We start from the raw sequence: 18875 nt of genomic DNA on the forward strand, positions 1-18875 counted from the left end.
CAACTGAGAAGCATTTTAGATAATGAAATTCATGTTTCTAACTTCATGTATCAGTTGTTTGGCAAGGATAAAAGGACACGCGTTGTTTCGCTGGCATAAACAAACCATAGTATGCCAGAAAAGGTTGTTTTACCGCAAAAAAATCTATTTTGCAATGACTAAGTCTGAACAGAAAACTTGGCTTTTGGAGGACTTGGAAGAACTCACTTGTCTGAGTGAATATTTTTGAGGAGGACAGAGAAAACGTCTTTGACTCCACATCAGAGGGCATGCTCAGTGAAGGACTTGATCTTATTTTATATTAGTGAGCATCAAAATAAATTCTTAAAATATTTTTATTATTCAGTACTTTTATAAATAAGGACTTGACATAATGAAAAATAATTAAAATATTTTCATAATACTGAGAAATGAGAATGTTTTGACATGTTGTTGGGGGTGGGAATTTGACATAAACCTCAATCAATGGACTTCAATGGATTAGGTAGATAATGTATTTATTTTCTACAATCTTCCAGACCTGCTGCTGCCAGAGGTTGCAAGGCCAGAGCAAGGACAGGGAGGAGGATAGGGGATAAGAGAGGGAGGGGAATGGTGACAGGCAGGGGGAAAGCAAGCCACTACTTCTTCCATTAGCATATAGTATAACGTATATGGAATTTTAAACCTCAATAACCCATAATATCATTTTGTTACCAAGTGTCCTTTTAGAGTCGCCAAATAACTTTTTTGAAAACCTGCCAAATATTGCCCTGACAACAGCAATGCTGATTGCTCATTTTGAGTGGTACTGTCCTCAGTTTTAGACCAGGATTTGTCAAGCATTGTGTCTAAGGCTGCATTGTATTTCTAAGCCCACCAGGCACAGCTCCAAGCATCTGTATCCACTCAAAAAAAGTTGAGAAAAAAACAGTGTTTGAGCTTCTGTTACTTTGTTTCAATAATATTTAGAGTAATTCTGACTCTTGGCAGGTAACCCTCCCATGGGTCACCTTTCAAAAAAGACCATTATGCTTGAAGTCAAAAGGGTTCAAGAACAGTAACCATTTTATTTTGGGTATGTCATTTTCAGGTACAGAAAACGGGGTGATTCATAAGGAGTTAACAAATAGACATTATGTACTAGATTTGTCCAGTGTCAAACAAGTCATATACTGTAGTATTCTCAACATTTGTATATGCCAGCTTTCAAGCAAATGTTCACTCCCTGAAATATATGTCTCTGAAGGGGAAGCTATCGACAGTAGTGTTGTGAGTCATTGGCCGAAAACAGCAAGTGTCAGTGTTAAGCAGTGCATTCTGACAGTGTAGACACTGTGACGTCTGCACACCAAAGCCGTTTTCATAACTTCCTGAGAAGTCCTCATTTCCTTTCAACTGTAAAGTTCAACTAAGTGTGGGTTAAAATAATTTGGCCCACTAAATATGTTACATTTAAAGTGTCCATATCAAGATAGTGTAATTATGTGTTTTTAAAATACATACATCAATGTAGTAATCTCTTTAACAAACTCAAAACCTAAAAATTGGAAGTTATAGGCCAATTTAGATTAGCCCTAATCCATTAGTTCACCTCACACATCTTACACTGAAAAAGGAAGCCGCTGCCTTTCCAGCTGATACGTCCAGAAACACTGAGCATGGTTATGTAGGTGCTAAGGAAGCCATTCCACAATGATATGCTATAAATAAGTGCTTAACATGTGGCTGCAAATATCCAAGGAAATAAAATTAGTTTAATTTAAGAAATAACTAGGCAAAACCACAGCACGCAAAATAAATTGCCAGGAGATGGCACATAGCCCTTAGTGGTCCTTGCAACAGTTTGTGTTGGAGAGGAAAATGTCGATTTTGCAATGGAAAGGAAAGAGAAAGTAAATGGGAATTTCCCTTTTAATTATCACTGATTGAAATGAATTTGCACAGCCTACAGAATAATGTTCAGCAACTACAATGATTAATTCAGTCTTCAGCATTGGTTATGGCATTTATGTGTTTCCTCAACAAAAAATGAAAAAGCATCAATTGAAATAATGGATGGTTGCCCTTGCCATAGTAACCTGCTAATTCCAATGGCTTTTTCAAATACTTCCCACACTTTGACATATATGACTTTAGTCTGAAATACGATAATACATGATATATGAAATAGGTTATTATTCATTGTAAATAACCTCAAGAACAAATATTATGTATGACTTGTGGTACTGGCTCAAGCGTTCCGAGGGGGGAACTGAAAATGTGTTAAATACGCAAATGTCAACTGCAGTAACTCACTTCCACTTGCGCGCAGCAAACGCTGAGCACGCGCTCTCGTATCCAAATCTTTAAGCGCTGAACACGTAAAATGAGAGGGAGTATGGATCGTTTAAGTATTGAATCTAACTATTTCGTGTGAATGTTTATGTCAGTTGAAAATAATTCATTCTCTCAACAATGAAAAAAGTAAAACCGCAGTCTACAGTATTGCCGGATAAACTTGGTAAGTAGCCTATTTTTTCCATTACACAATGGCGTGAGTCTTGGGATACGTTGTTTTAATACTTACTCGTTTTGTGGGATATCAATAATACCAATGTCATCCTTAGTCAGAAAGTTACTCGTAGTAACCCATTATTTAATCATAGGTTTTCATATAAGTTACATAGTTAACGTTTGCAAGTGAATGTTTGTGTACTTTCCCATACACATACAGCAGGTGTAAATCCATACTAGACGTTAGACAAGTAATGCAATTATTACAGCGAAAAATTCCCAAGAGCATTTGTCGTTTCATTATGTTCGGCCACACGTGTTGGGATAATGTTTGTTTTTTAATCTATCTGAAATGTTGGTGATTTGTACAGCTTTGTAAGGTTTGGCAGTTTCTTATTTTCTAAGGTGCACACTGGAGTTCCTGCGGATCAAATACCGTTTTTCAATAAAAATGTCAGTGGCAAGGGCGGACCTAACGCTACAAAGAGGACAGCATAAGTAATCATATAGCCAAATATCGACCATATACAGATTAAACGGGTGGAATAATAGGACCAATGACTTCTCTATGTGCGGGTCTGCCAGCCCTTACACTGGTGACTCTGCTGTGTGGCGTACCAGCAGCAACAGGTAAATCATAATGGATCACATTCAAATGTTTATTTCCAGCTTTTATTTACTCGATCTAATCATACACGGGACATTGGCAGGTGTATACTGAAGGCTGTCATTTCAGAGCATTCAAATCATCTGAACGATTATTGTGGATCAGTGATGCCTCTTCTGATTCTCAATGATAACTTGTTTTAATCCGTTTCTTGTCCATTTTGGATAGGTGTCTTGTTTCTGTTTACCGCAGCATTTAAGCAGTCCACTTTTCATTACGATATGCTTATAGTGTACCATTCTGTCAAACATTCCGTTTCAACTGAAAAACACTTGGTAACCTTTTCTCTGGAGTATATTTTTCACAAGAAAAATTGAAGATAAACTTTTTCCTATTTTTAAACATTACTTGTTGAAGAGGTGTATTAATTGATGATATAATGTAGTTATTATTAATATGTCGAATGGAATTCAATTAGGCCTTTCATTGTATAATTTTGCTTACCCATAATGTATTTTTTATGCATATTATGTAATGCATACATAATGAATGACATTGGCAGAGGGCCAACCCATTTTGATGCCTACCAAATTGTAATATTTCAATTTACTTAGTAAACTTTTGGTAAACTTTTTTTTTTTTTTTGTAGCAGGAGAACAGTGTACTGCATACTCAGAAGTGGGTAAAGTTGTCCAGTTGGGTTCAAGTTTTCGCATATACTGCAACTTTTCTACAAACCCTTGCCATGGAAGGAGGTCTATTCACATCAATCGGAAAGAGGTCAATTCTCGTATAGATCACAATGCTACAATATCATCTTTCCAAGTTACAAATATTACAGAGAATAGAGTCTTCTTCACCTGCAAGTGTACAACCTCTTCTAAAGAAACAAGACTTTGTGGAATTGATGTTGATGCTGGGTGTAAGTATGCCATTTAAGACAATGTACTCTGATATGCTTGGACACAAGGGAAAACATTTGAGAAAATGCCGTGTGTCAAAGCTTGCAATAAACTATGTGTGCTTAAAACAAGTTTTAAAAATGCATTTAATACTTAACAAAATTTAAAATATATATTAAACTGAGTCAGAGATGCGCTTTTAGCTTTGAATATACTTCTACATTGGCAGCTTACCAAGTATGAGTTTAGGGAGGGGATTGTGAAAACCAGTGTGGGTTTTTTCAGGATGTGAAGAACTGCAGGTTTGAAGAACTACATTGCTCACACAAGATTCAAGTGCCTTACCATATTTACTCTAAAGAAAATTCTTAGGGTAACTACTTCTTTGTGACCTGCAGTGCATCAGAATGTTGTGTTTAGCAAAACTCATGTTACAGAGGGTCTCCATTATGTTTTGTCTCTTCAAATGGCCTTAAAAATGCAGGTGCTGAAGGTGGTCTGCCTTTGCCTTACAGATGCACCCTTGACACCTCAGAACTTGACATGCATTCAAAAAGAGGGATCTGGAAATGTTACATGCTCATGGAAAAAGGGAAGAGAGACTCACCTCCCAACCATATCAGAGTTCTGGTAAGTATAACTGGAAAGTGTATGTTCAGTGTTACAGGATCGTTCACAGGAGACCACTTTCCCAGCAAAGTATGTCAATGATGGTTTATAACACATATTGTGATGGGGTTTCACCAAAGGCAGTGTTAATGCTCCATGTAACAGGTGTTCAGTGTGTATGAGCACCAGAGGCTCATTTTGGTTTTGCAGTCATTTTGATGATAATGGATTGAGTGATTTGCTTTTTTTTAGGCTGAGAACATTAGCTCCTGATGGCACGGCAATGGTCAGCTCTATACTTGGATCTGGCTCTGTGACATTTCCCATCCTTGAACCCCAGGGGTTCTACTCTGTGTGGGTCAATGAGACAAACCAACTGGGCTCTGCAGTCTCCAGCAGCTTGAATTTCTCACTCAATGATATAGGTAGGCTTAAGGGGATAAAAAGTATGAGGTGAATATTCTTTCATTAATATTCAATTAACTGGTAAGTATCTGCCTTACAATATATTGTTGAAAAACGAGCAAAATACTTCACATATCCTTAGAATGTAGATAACCAGGTACAGTAAGACCCAAGTCTGACCAGCACAATCATAGATCTGAGATCATACCATCCTAGACCACAGGGCTTCTTTAAGACCAAATTTAAATGGGTTTTGTATCTATACATTCTGATGCCAGTTTTCTTAACACAATCGCCAACTGTGGTGTGGGGATATTTCCAGATTCTCATGATGTACATGAAACATTAATAGATATTTATGTTGTGAATGTACCTTTATTTGAGGCATGGTGAATGAGGAATTGCCTACATTTTCACAGGTTTAAATTTATCTATATAGGATTGCGCAGTTTAGCAATATAAATAAAATCTGACTATCACAAAATCAGCAATAAAAGGTAAAATATCCCAAAATGTTCACAATGACAGTTGTCAGACCTTACCTAAACTTCCTGTATGTAATTATCATGTCTCTAGAAATGGCCTTCTTAGAGATTTGACTATACACTATTGTCACAGATCACTGATGAGGTGTGAATCTATTGCAGATCACTGTTGCGTTATCTCTGAATGTGATGTGAACATCTCTTGTAAAATGCATGTTTGATGAGATCATTTTCTCTCTAGACTGTCAGAACATTTTGTTAAATGTGCCTTTTGCTAAATTTATATTACACAAGAGATTTTGTTTTGAAACTCTGTTGTCCTTTTCTGTGTACAGTTATGCCCCTGCCCCCAGAGATCAATGAGGTGGATTGCTCCTCTCGACATTGTGTACTCCACTGGGACAGAGGACAGGGCCCACTACGCATGGAGGTCCAGTATCGGGCTGTGCAAGAAACCTGGACTACCCACCGCTTCACTGTAAGCACCAGCAATAAAGCCGGATATTAACGGGGTGTTTCTTTCAAATTAATTTTTCAATTGTATTGATTAACTTTTTTAGTTTTCTTAACAGATCCATTCAGGGTAAAGGAACAATCCCCTAATTTGTTATAATTTCTGAATGTACCAACAGCATTGAGGACCGGCTGACATATATACATGTACACATAAATGTTTACTTCTCACCTACATAGGTTACAGTGCTTAGCTTAGATTTGTCCATTTAGCGTGAATCACTTTGTCTTGTGGATGTGTTCTAAGCTAACTCTGACTATTAGAATTGTCAAGCCCCGACCTGACTGGCACCCCAGCAACTTTAAGTCAAATCGTTACAGTATCTTATCATGGTGTACACTAGTACACATCACCGACCCAGAACTTTTAGTGGGTATGACACAATAATATCCCCTGACAACAAACTGGGGTAATTCATTTCAATAAAAGCCAACAGATACACTGTGATTCTGCACTCAGGACATTAGTTTAACCTGAGAACAGCAGATAATACATTTGATCATAATGATTGACTAGTAGACTCAGTTTTGCAATGATGAGTTGCAGAAGCTGAAGTTAGGTGATTGTGATCTGCATCACACATGATCATGAAACCTGACGTTAAAGGTTAAATTTAACAAAAGGGTCCTCCAACATGATTCAGAAACAAAATGATGGAGAAGAATATTTGCAAATATCCTTTATGCTTTTTAAATTCATATCCCCCTCCATGTAGCTTTAATGCATATATTCAGCAAATCTGCTTGTATTTGATTTGGTGTAACAGTACTTTTGCTGAAAAAGAGAATGTTTATGTCCAGCAGGCAAAAGGAAACAGGACCTGGGGCATCAAGGACCTAGAACCATTCATGTTGTATGAAATACGGGCCAGGTGCAAGCTAATGCCGGAGAGAGGTGTATGGAGTGAGTGGAGCACTGTCCTCACCACCAGAACTGATGAAGAAGGTGACTTCATACTGCCTCTTATAATGCATTCAAGATGTTTCACCAGACTGTGACATAAAAACATGATGTAGAAAGACTTACCAGAAGGACAATCTTAAAGGTGTGGTATGTGAGTTTTTTTTGGAACAGTTTTGTTCATATTTGGTAAAATTTCCTTCACATCCAAACAGATATTAATAAATTAAAAGCTGTAATAAAAAAATCTCACTGTCTCCCTGACTGCCTCAGGCTCTGTAATCAGCCACTCCAAATTTCATCGCTCCAGAATGTTAACAATCAATCAGGACAGCTCTCTGCAAGGAAGCTTCGCTCTCTGCCTGTCAATCTGCATGGTCACAGTGCAGCCAGAGCAGGCAGGGTGGGGCTACACAGAGAGCAGAGCAGAGATACTGCATTGTTAGTGTTAAAGCTAGGTAGCTAGTAGAAAACAATTTGAGGGGAGGGGATGGGAGGTGGTGGAACTTTTCTCAAAATCTAACTTTCTCTTGTTCATTTCTCCAAACTTACATACCACACCTTTAAATTTTTACCTTGAATTGACTAATAATTCACCAACGTCAGTAGACGGGTACGACAGTATTTCTGTGTTTCCATGACACATCATCTTTGCATACTTGCGTCAAGTTTAAATGAAGCTGGAAGAATTCTTGGAAAGTACTGATTTACAAACTGATTGTGTGAGATAAATAATGTCCTTTTGGTTGTTCAAGGTGTGCGTGTGTGCATGTGTGCGTGTGTGTTTGTGCGCGTAAGATGATTTTTGTAGGTGGACTTATAAAATCCAGAGATCATAAAAAGCTGAGCCAGAGTAAGCTGAAGTAATCAAGTTTTGTCCTTTAAAACTGTCCTTTTAAAGTGACTGAAATCAGTTTCAAGAACATGGTGGACTGTGACGTCAGTGCTAGCTGAGCCTTCTTGGAAAACACGCACCTTAGTTGGCCACATTGCTCTGTCTTGTGTGTTGGTTTGTATTTGTAGAGAAGCGCATTCTCAACTGTCTGTGTGCGTGTTGTGATCGTAGACCACAGTCAAGAAGCAACATGCAGTAGATGTGCACTTAACTGAAGACGTTATTTCAGAATAGTTTGTAGAGTGGATGAGATATACAACAGTGTCTGTTTAATTTTGCTGCATTGTATCTTTTTTCTTTGCAAACGTGCCATGTTAGCATTGCATTACAGTATAAGCAGAGGCATGCTTTGGAAAGCAGCAATGAAATTTTGGCTTTAGTTGATGGTTACCTTAAAGGTCATTTGTATCTGTTATTCAACGCAGATAGCTTTAATTTCCAGGAACATTAGTCACGACTGAGAAAACATTCTTGTTTCACTTGAGCAGTTGAGTGAGTTGCAGTGTGCATCAAACAATATCAACACAACACATCTTGCTGTCAGTTTTCTTCTGTGTGGTCTAGTGAAAGATTCAGCAAACTAAAATAACATGCAAATAACATGAAAGAATGATGTCAGCTGGAAATGGGTGTGGTGAGATTTAAGAGAATACTGTTGTCATCTTAGTGCCCTGCTCTGTTGCAGTTCCACGTACGAAGCTGGACATATGGTACACTGAACAGTCGCCCAAGTCCCAAAACACATCTCTTACTGTGCTCTGGAAGGCAAGTATTTCCACCTTTGTTGTCTCTGCAGCAGTTATGACACCTAAATCTTCATTTTTGGCTGTTCCAATTATGTTTTGTGAGATCAAAGCTAGTGAATGGCTTTTACGGTGAGAACTTGTGTGTACAATCTGTGTGTACAGATGCATGCATTGCATTCCCTTCACAAATGCTTCAAGATGGCTTGTATAAGCCTTTGTGCATTATTAGTTCTACCACTGCATGCATGCAATGCAAGTGCATTTCATTTAAATTCTAAATGTGACATACTCAGATTATGGCTGAATAATTACCATGCTGTAATATCAGTACAATGTTGCATTAATTAAAATAAGTGGCTACAGATGAGCATTCTCCAGCCCTCATGAAATAAATTCCCTTTAACACTGCAAAGGAAATCTAATTGCCTTTAAGTTGTAATTCCTGTGGAAAATGCACATTTGAAGCATAGAATTTCCAATGTCACAATAGTTATTCGTATCCCAACACCCATCAGCAAATCACAGGTGGTCGTGCACTGTTTCGGTGGGACTGTTACTCTACACTGCCTGTTGGTTGTACCACTTCTGAACTCATGACTCAGGACTGTTAATTCACCTTCTAACAACTGATGTGTTAGAATGAAACTAAAGCTAAAGTAGATAGACAGTTTCAGTTTACAATAAAGTGATGCCAGACTTAGAAGAAACACACTCAAAAAAAAATGAAATGCCAAAACAGACACCCCCATCCCCTTGAAAAGAGACACTGTAATGCATAAATGTAGGAACTAGCGGTGCGGTGCAGCACCCCTGTCTTAAAAACGAGACCCATGCTTAGGAGTGCTGGGGAACAGAGAAAGTAATAACTGCGCAAAAATACATCTGATCAACCTATAATTTGTGTCAATGGCAGCGTAGATTATTCTGCCGCTATTATTATGTACGTTGTCCAGTAATGGATAATGCTAACAAAAAGAAAATGTTGGGCCCTGGTTTTAATCAGTATGTTAAACAATTCTCCACCCCTCTACTTATTGGTGCAAATTTAATATTGTGATCGTGATGTGAGGAAGATGATAATGGTTGTTGGTTTTGTTGCTGATAATACTAATACCACAAGGGACAAAGCCTCATGATGTATTAAGGTTTCACATTTTTACAGGTCCTGCCAATATGTGATCAAAGCATGCCACTAATTCCAAATTTATGTATGCCACTCTGGACAATGAAATGCCTAAATGGAAAATGTATGTAATGTACATGTATGACCCCAGAATGTTTTCCTGTGAGGATTGGATACAAACAGGCCTTTTCCCATTTTGCAGGAGCTAAATAAATCTGAGGCAGGTGGAAGGATTCTTGGGTACAGGCTAGAGGTTCATGATCTGCAGCAGGGGAGCACTAGAGTATACACCACCAACAGCAGTGCTGGCTGGCCAATCGCCTGCACTCGTTGCAATGTCACACTCTCTACCTACAACTCCAAAGGCCACTCACCCCCTGCCTGCATGACCTTACCTCTTCATACAGGTAAAGGCCCTGTCTGACTTGTCTGTTCCGATTAGCTATATTCTGAATATGCTCTGTTCCATTATAATCAGTACATATTGGACACAGCTGGGAGTAGTGAAATGTGAATGTAAAACGCACTCTGCTAACTGCTAGCATGTCACTTTGTTTTAAGGGCAGTTTGACAGAAACAGGCCTTATGCTTAGGTCAGGCTTCACTGTTTGTTAGGCTGTCTTATTTAGTCTAGACAATATCAATGGCAGGAGAAAGTGTGCAACTCCTCTGTTCTTCTCTCTGTCTGCCCTCAGACCTGCCCGCCTTTGCCCCTCAGAATGTCCTGTGCATGCCCAATAGTAACAGCAGCATCGCCATCTCCTGGCAGAAACCTGCCACTGCGGGGCATGTGAGCGGGTACCTAGTGGAGTGGTGCCCAGCTAAAAGGGGGAAGCAGGGGCTCAAGTGGAAAAGGATAAATCCTGACCAGCTCAGCACTGTCATCACAGGTGCGCAGGCACGGTACATCTTGTCATAATTTGTCTGACAGATGAAGAGCCATCGTGAAGGTAATGCTCCTAATTTCTGCCTCTGCCACAGAGAACATACATCCAGGTGAATGCTATCAAGGGGCCGTCTACGCTCTGTATAAGGACAGGATTGCTGGAAAGACCAGTTTCTTGGATGTGTTCTCATTGGAGTCAGGTTAGAATTGCGTCCCATAACCTGCAGTATATTTTGTATGCATATGCAATATGTTACTCTGATATGAGTTGCACGTGTGACTGTGTTGAGTTTGTGTATGTGGGGTGTGTGTGTAATTTTCTGTAATTGCGTTGGATTAAGGAGTGAGTCAATAATGCACTCACTGCATGTCATTCTGTGTAAAATGTGATCATGAGTGTGTGTGGTGTATGGTGTTGTCAATAAGATTTTTTTGCTTGATGTGCATGTTTTCTGTTATTATCTGTGACTAGTTTGGGTTTGTGGTCTGCATTTATGTAATTGTATTCTAGTATAGACTGTTTTCTGTGCGTGTGATCTATAGTCTTTTCTGTCATTTTGTGTCATTGCTACTTGCTTTTTGCAGTGTATGTGTGTGTGTGTGTGTGTGTGAGAGAGAGAGAGAGAGAGAGAGATCTGCAGTGTTTTCTACAATAATGTGTTACATTATGCCGTGATACTGGCTAGTGTGGGTATGTACAGTATGTATGTGTGTGTGTTGTTGTGTTGGGGAGGGTGGTCTATATTTGTGATGTGAATTTTATTGGTTTGTGTATGCTATCCAGCTCCAACACAGGGCCCTACTCCCTCTGTGAATGTGGGAGATGGGAGAGTGACTGTGACCTGGACAGAGATCCCATTGGAACACCAGAGAGGCTGTCTGAAGAGATACACAATCTACCTTGAACGGGCAAGGGACAGGACCATTCAAAAGTATGGTGAGGAAGCTGAGTTGGATATAGTGAGACCTGGTTTTAAAGCTCAATATGAAAAACCAATGTGTTGTAACAGTTGTAACACAGTACACAGTTTCAATTTCCATTGCAGCTTTTCTTGTATTTAGCACTGTATGGGAATGGCCCAAACATAACAATAGTAGTTTAGTGGTCTTCACAATACACCACAAAAAGGTGGCAAATGCATTGGGATGTAGTAGTCATCAACGGTGCCATATTTTTGAAAATATTACTGAAAACTTGCCGTCACCTGTAATGACTTCTGAATATTAATAAAGGCACAATGTGCTCTTGCTCAGACATGTGGAATGTTCAAAATGAGCCGAGCACTTTGATCTAGTAAGATAGCACGCTACTACAGCCCTCACATGATGCAGAACATGCAGTGGTGCATGTGCATGAGTGCAGGCACTAAGTAAAAGGTCGGTGGAAAGCCTTCAGCTCCTAACTGAGTATTTGAAATTTAGAGCATGTGAGATCTCCCACCCCACAAGTTTTTTTTTCCTGATGGACAATAATGACAATACGCATTGCTAAACATTAAAATAACATTTAACCAAGAGACATCTAGAGCGATGAATCACTAGAGATAATGGAGTTTGTGTCTGGGTTCTGTTCCAGGTCCAATAGACCCTTCTTTGAGAAGTTACAGTGCTTTCAGTGGCCTACACCCCGGAGAAAGATACAACTTGTCAATGACAGGCAGCACAACTGCAGGAGAGGGACGCAGGGGAAAGCCCGTCGTCTTTTTCTACCCACGCCATAAACGTAAATATATATACACTGTTCTTTACTTGCAATATGCACTCACCGGACACTTCAGTAGGTGACAGGAGTGGCACCCGGTGTGGTCTTCTCCTGCTGGAGCCCATCTGCTTCCAGGTTTGATGTGGTGTGCATTCAGAGATGCTCTTCTGCATACCTCGGTTGTAACAAGTGGTTATTTGAGCCTTTCTATCAGCTCGAACCAGTCTGGCCATTCTCCTCTGACATCAACAAGGCCCAGATAACTGCCGCTCACTGGATATTTTCTCTTTTTCGGACCATTCTCTGTAATCCCCTAGAGATAGAGATGGTTGTGCGTGAAAATCCCAGTAAATCAGCAGTTTCTGAAATACTCAAATCAGCCCGTCTGGCACCAACAACCATGCCACATTCAATGTCACTTAAATCACCTTTCTTCCCCATTCTGATGCTTGGTTTGAACTTCTGGAGATTGTCTTGACCATGTCTACATGCCTAAATGCATTGAGTTGCTGCCACGTGATTGGCTGATTAGATATTTGCGTTAACGGGTTTTGCAGTTGCAGTTTGCAGTTGAACAGGTGTACCTAATGAAGTGGGCGGTGAGTGTATATTGGCATATGGCTCAAGTGGTATATTGCTCTGCTATGCACAGCTTTCAATTAACAAATGTTTTTTTTTTTCAGAGCAAGACCAGCAGGTCCTTTATGTCATCATTTTTGCTGGTTGCACACTCTTTCTGTGTGTCCTCGTGGTCATGAGCTTGTGTCAGATCTCATCAGTACGGAAAAGGTAATGAAATGAGTTGCTTCTTCCCAAATATTGATCACACATGACACTATATACTGAGAACAAAGTGAGCACATGCACTCTCAAATCAAAGGAAATACACACAAAAGCTTCCTCTTATCTGCTTGCAGTTTCCCTTGCAACGCAGGCAGTTCCACATTCGTGAGGGACACACACTGAATCTCGGCTGTGCTGAACCCCATCATTACATTACAGAAAGACCTGGGTACACTGGGTACACAAGGGCAGGGCACAAGAAATGCTTTGGACTAAGGGAGATGGCTACAAAGGGAAAAAGCTGGGCTTGTTAAATGATTATATCCAGACTTAAACTGAAAAACTGCACTTTCATAAAATAGTACTTGTCAAGGGAATGGGATGTAATATACTGTTTACATGTATATTAATTGCACCCCCCCAAAAAAATTTTTCCATCCCCCAGAAGTTGAGCAGCAAGCATCACTGCATATAGAACTTAAAAACCTTTTAAGCAGTGTGAACCATTCATACATTTTATTTGGAAAAAAGACGATTAACTGCACTTCCCACAAAGTGGGAAGCTCACAGCAAATCTACCTCCAAGGAAAGATGAAAAGCAGGACTCCAGTAAAAAAACTTATTATTCATTAGTCAGATTTACAGTATATGTACTGTTTTTTACATGGATTATATTTGTCTGATGATGCAGAATTCATCAGGCATGTTAGTATCATGTTAATGTTTCTGCATGTTGACCTTCATTAGGTTTCATGTCATTTTGTTCATGTCAGGAATTAATGTTTTTCCCGCGGTGTACTGTACCATGTGACTTGAAGAATTGAGATTACCAGTACACTGGTGTTTTACTGTATTTTTAAACAGCATTACTGATTGCCGTTTTTCTTTCTCCAGAGTTTCAATGTGTTTCTTTTGCTCAATGCCCGATGTTCCCGATCCTGCCAACAGCAAATGGGCAAAGGAGTGTGCAGCAATCAAGGTACACGGACCTGCACACAAGGATTCACCACGCTCACTGCTCCCCTCCTCAGGGGAGCCATTTAATTTTTCAGATTTTAATTGAAAACGCCAATTTGCACCACTTAAGACAATGGCAGGACTGACAGCCTCTGGCAGTCAGCTAGCTGTATGGTAGGGTTTAATATTTTTCCTCTCTTGGGAATAGATGCATGTTATCCCAGGAAGTTGTTATAATAAGCTGAAATGGAAGACATGTTCTCTTAGCATTCATGGTAGTGGAAAGCCATGCACTTTTAAATATAGTTATAAAATCAACAACCACTCAGAGTTTACGCCACAGGACGTTTATTTTACTTTTCAGAACTACAAACGGTGCTAAACATTAGACAATGCAGTTGGTTGAAAAGAACAATATGATATCAACGTGTACCCTGTAAAATGTGTTAATGTTAAATAGTGTTAATTCAACTCTAAAAGAGTACATATGAGCCAAATAGGGACCATATGTATTCTGCAACAGTTCATTTAGCACTGAACATTTTACTGTATAGACTAAGATCCGTGTGTTCTTGCATCGTAACTAAATAATGTAGTCTGTAAAACATTTGAGAGAGGCCTGTGCAAAAATAAAAATATAACAAATAAATAATAACAAATGGTCTATAATAACTACAAAATAGACAACTAATTTAATGTTTAATTATAAATTAAACAGACAATGACCAATCATAAATAAGATGGATATCTCCCTACTTATGTTGGAGTATTTTTTTTCACTCTTCTTACCCAGGGTCTGATGCTGGACAACCAGTTTAGCCTGGATGACTCCAGTCAAAGTGAGGAGGAGCCTCATACCTTGGAGATACAGGAATTTCCGATGCCATGGGATTTGGCAAACCCAGAGCTCAGCAGAACTTCTGACCCCGATGGGGGCACCACTGATCTGTGCCTCCTGCTCCCACCCAACCACAGCCCATCACAGGCCTCGCCCCTGTACGACGGCCAGCTGACCTTCTCCTACATAAAGAGCTTCTCCCATGATTCAGACAGCTCAGAGCAGACTCAGGAGTCCAAGGGCACGGATGTCACCGTGGACTACATCTCCCCCCAAGGGCTGCTGGCTGATAGCAGTGAGGTGGAGGCAGAGAACGACTGTCTGGGTGACATGAACTTTTTCCCTTGTCCCCAGAGCCCCTTCCTGGAGCCCATGTTTCAATGTGGGGGGAAACTGACTTTAGACGCAGTGAAGATAGACTGTAGTTTCCTGGACTGAACTTAAACCTCTAGTTTCTATTCACCATGCCCAAAAACAAGTTTTTCTTTGCACAGGCACAGGGTGACAAGTTCCAGAATTTGTTTAAAAACACTAAACGTTCCCATGCAGCCACAAACTGTAAAGTAAATTCTGTGGAATGGGAAAATGATTTTGCAGTTTGTGTATCATACATGATCAGACAATGTTCTGTCATCTTAATATTCAATCAGAACATAATGTTTACATGGAGGAATATTCAAATGCTTAATTATGAAATGTAACAATCCTAGCCTTTAAAACCTAGCCTACAGAAATTTCTTGATATGTATTTTTAATCCAAGAGTAAATGCAGATCACACAGAAAGCAATTATATAGTTGATTTTCACAGTAAAATTAATAAAACCTCACCTCACTACATGTTTTTCCAGCTGCAAATACTGGGATACAAGCAAGGTACACCTGAGATACTTTGATGAGGACATACAGATGGGTAACAAATTAAAGGAAAAACCTGAGTAAAAGAGTGGAGGAACATAACAAATTTAGATGCTTCCATGCAAGTGTACTGCATGATACAATTAAGCAACTAACATCCTATCATGCTCTGTGGCATGTATAAAAATGCTGAGCAGGCCCAGTTGACCTCGTTTTTGAACAAGATGGCAAGAGGAAAAGATGTAAGTGACTTTGAAGGAGGGTTAATTATTGGATGGCAGGAGCTTCAGTCACAAACACTGCTCAACTGGCTAGTGGTTCAATAGGAACAGTGACTAAAGTGACATCTGCATCTAGATCTATGGGAAAGACATCAGTATATAGGGTTAGAAATTGTGGTCAGAGGCACAGTTGATAACTGTGATGCTTGTGCATTTGTGCATTATGTAAGGAAAATGAGAATGTCAATTCAGGGCGTGATCAGACTGTCAGCAAGAACAGTCCATCAACAACTACATAGAGAGCGATTTTATAGCAGGGTCCCTCTTTACAAAGGCGAATGCACATTTGAGTGTTCAGTGGTGTAAAAACCCTAAGCACAGGTCTGCAGAAAAGTGAAAAAAGTGATATGGTCAGATGAGTCATCTTTCACCATATTCTCGACAAGCGTGCGAGTGCATGTGTGGCATACACCAAGAGAACGGTACAGGCCTGAATGCTTGACACCAACAGTGAGGGGGTCTGGTGGCTCTGGTATGCTGAGGGGGGAATTTTCCTGGCATGGCATTGGAAAAATGCGCTATATAAATGCAGTTCATTTACCATTTACAAGGCCACATTAATACAGAAATTTGCAGCTATTCACCAGCTTTCAACCACTTACTTCAGCTTTTTAAGATCGGTTGTGGCAGACATTCGAGGAATCTGAACCTTACACCTGGACCTTGCGCTTCTTGGTGTTTGCAGGGTCTGATGTTTTTTGCCCTACAGCTCATCTAGCATTTTCATCCCTTCCTTTTTGGAATTGTTTTTTTTGGAGGTTTATGAAGTTTGATCTTGGTTTTACTTGGGTCCATTTTGGGAAGAAAAGGCTGTGGTTTTGTATTTTCCTTCATTTCTTTTGTCCATGTCTGTAACGTTCATTAAGGTAGTTGACCTTCATCTTTAGATTATATGTATATTGTTAACTTAATACATTTCTTAATCAGGTTGAGTAGAACATTTTGATGAGATTTAATCAAACAGATTGCTCTGCCTATCAACAAATCCAGTGATTTAACGAATTACTAAATTAAATCAAATAAATACATTTTGTCGGCTAAGTCAGATGATTTAACTGTTGATACACTTATGGGCAGAGTGCCCGACCTTAAACAAGTGTTGACTGTTTAAACTGCAGGATTCAGAACTGAAACTTTTTACTCGGTCCTCACTAAGACAACACTTAAATGAGTAGTAATTATGCAACAGTGATGTGTAATTAATTCCAGTGTTTATTATCTGGTATGTATAATATATTTTACCTCATCGCAATTCAATTTTTCACTTGCTATCCTGTCTAAATTCTGGATCTGCTCCAGTGTGTCATTTTCCTAAATTACCTTAGACGACTTTCACCACCCCCTTCACAAGAAGGGGTGTGGTGTACGCAGCCAGCTATATTGATATTGACATTAGCTGGCTCCCTTCCCTCACTTCTCTGACACAAAGGGAACCATGAGAGAAACTTAGTGACAGGGAGGATCCTAACAATCTCCCACAAAGCCACACTGTTGCATTGTGGACTAGTGAGGCTTTTAGCATAGCAAAAATCTCTTGATAAAGGAAAAACCCTTCACTTGTTCCAAAGGGGCTGAAACAAATAATTGATAATAGTTGGTGCTACAGCGAGTTGACGACAGTCATATTAAACTGCACTGTGCCTGCTGCGGCAATATCACCATGTGATGAAACCGAAATATATGTCCTGGGACCTACCTGAGCTTGGAAGTAAACTCTCCTAAGAGGGTTCATATTCTTACATGAATATATGCAGAATGGAAAAACCAACGATTCAATACTTAACATATCCGATCAGCAGCCTTGCTCTCGTCCTGCTCCTGACAATATTAGTGCCACAAGACCTATAGTGCAATTATTCTCTACGCAGTTACAGAGAATGTGAAGACAGAAGAGGGCGAGCTTGGAAAAGCTCTTGCTGTTGACTGCATTGTCATACATGTTGTATTTTCAAATCTAACAGCACATTAAAAATGGCAGCATATATCCAAATATGAGCTGGTTACACAACTTGATCTGAAACACCTGCCTGGGCACCTTCTGAGTTTCCTTCCACAAAATACAACTAAAAGTCTAAACTTAGTCTAAAATCATTCTGATGCCCATTTTCATAGTGTAGCCCATCTTTATTTTTTATGCAACTTAATTAAGTCAGTACAAGTTAGTTTGTTATCTGGAAATAACCACATATTCTAAAAACCATCATTTGAATCTTAAAATGAAAAAAGACAATTTATATTCTGTGAACATGGAATGATATTTTCCATGAATGTTCAAAGCTCAACCATGTTAAGCACTCAACATTCCTGGGTTTATCAGAAGGTAAGCAGAGGGCATTTTATGGGATTCCTGGGGTTCAGTCTCTTAATAGGTATAAACTGCTGCAATTCAAACCCATATCTAAAAAGCAGTTAATGCAGTTCCAAGTTTAGTCAATTTTGTTTTGAAATTATGACCACACAGAATGGCATACTGTTTTGAGTGAGCAAGCATACACTTGACATCTCCCTTGCAAATGTAAATGATAAATGCTTGACACACATGCACCTTGACTGTCCCCTTAGATCTCTTGGGCAAAAAAATTGTACTAGACTGTACATACAGTATATACATCTCAAAAAGCTTGTGCCCCATGTCTAGGGCAAAGAAAGTTGCAAGCCAATGGTTTAACTGAGGTATCATCTTCAACCCATGGGGGCTATGACCTCAACCTCTGTTTAATACGCCACTGCCTGAAAAGCACATGGCTCCTGAGTATTTTATGCGCACATGCCATGGGAAGCAGAATAACTATTTTCAGTGTAAGGTGTTACCAGGCTATGGTTTACCACTAAAAATGGTAGATTAACATGTATCAAGGTACACTATCTTAAAGATTTTTAAAATTTTGATGGTAAAAGATATATTTTTCAT

General features: G+C 39.4%; 1 protein-coding gene across 4 annotated transcripts; it reads left to right on the plus strand.

Annotated features, from left to right (window-relative positions):
* The first annotated feature begins 2289 nt into the window (after window positions 1-2289).
* il12rb2 (interleukin 12 receptor, beta 2a) lies at window positions 2290-16992 on the plus strand. 4 transcript variants are annotated; one of them, XM_064331993.1, is made up of 16 exons: window positions 2343-2482; window positions 2865-3105; window positions 3732-4004; window positions 4500-4614; window positions 4846-5018; window positions 5819-5961; window positions 6798-6942; window positions 8478-8557; window positions 9864-10068; window positions 10357-10551; window positions 10643-10747; window positions 11332-11484; window positions 12124-12270; window positions 12933-13038; window positions 13927-14011; window positions 14783-16992. In XM_064331993.1, the coding sequence occupies exons 2-16, from the start codon at window positions 3033-3035 to the stop codon at window positions 15263-15265; spliced, it is 2481 nt and encodes an 826-aa protein (XP_064188063.1). In that variant the 5' UTR covers window positions 2343-2482; window positions 2865-3032; the 3' UTR covers window positions 15266-16992. The 4 variants fall into 4 exon arrangements, with proteins under 4 accessions (XP_064188066.1, XP_064188063.1, XP_064188065.1 ...); XM_064331995.1 differs by having other exon boundaries at window positions 6801-6942; XM_064331994.1 differs by having other exon boundaries at window positions 2881-3105.
* The last annotated feature ends 1883 nt before the right edge of the window (window positions 16993-18875 follow it).

Source organism: Anguilla rostrata, chromosome 4 (genome assembly GCF_018555375.3).
Source record: "Anguilla rostrata isolate EN2019 chromosome 4, ASM1855537v3, whole genome shotgun sequence".
Taxonomy (NCBI): Eukaryota; Metazoa; Chordata; class Actinopteri; order Anguilliformes; family Anguillidae; genus Anguilla; species Anguilla rostrata.

Coding starts and splice junctions, on each gene's coding strand:
- il12rb2 (XM_064331993.1), top strand. CDS start 3,033: ATGACTTCTCTATGTGCGGGTCTGCCAGCCCTTACACTGGTGACTCTG. Junction 4,615..4,845: donor CCAACCATATCAGAGTTCTG/GTAAGTATAACT, acceptor GCTTTTTTTTAG/GCTGAGAACATTAGCTCCTG. Junction 12,271..12,932: donor TTTCTACCCACGCCATAAAC/GTAAATATATAT, acceptor TTTTTTTTTCAG/AGCAAGACCAGCAGGTCCTT.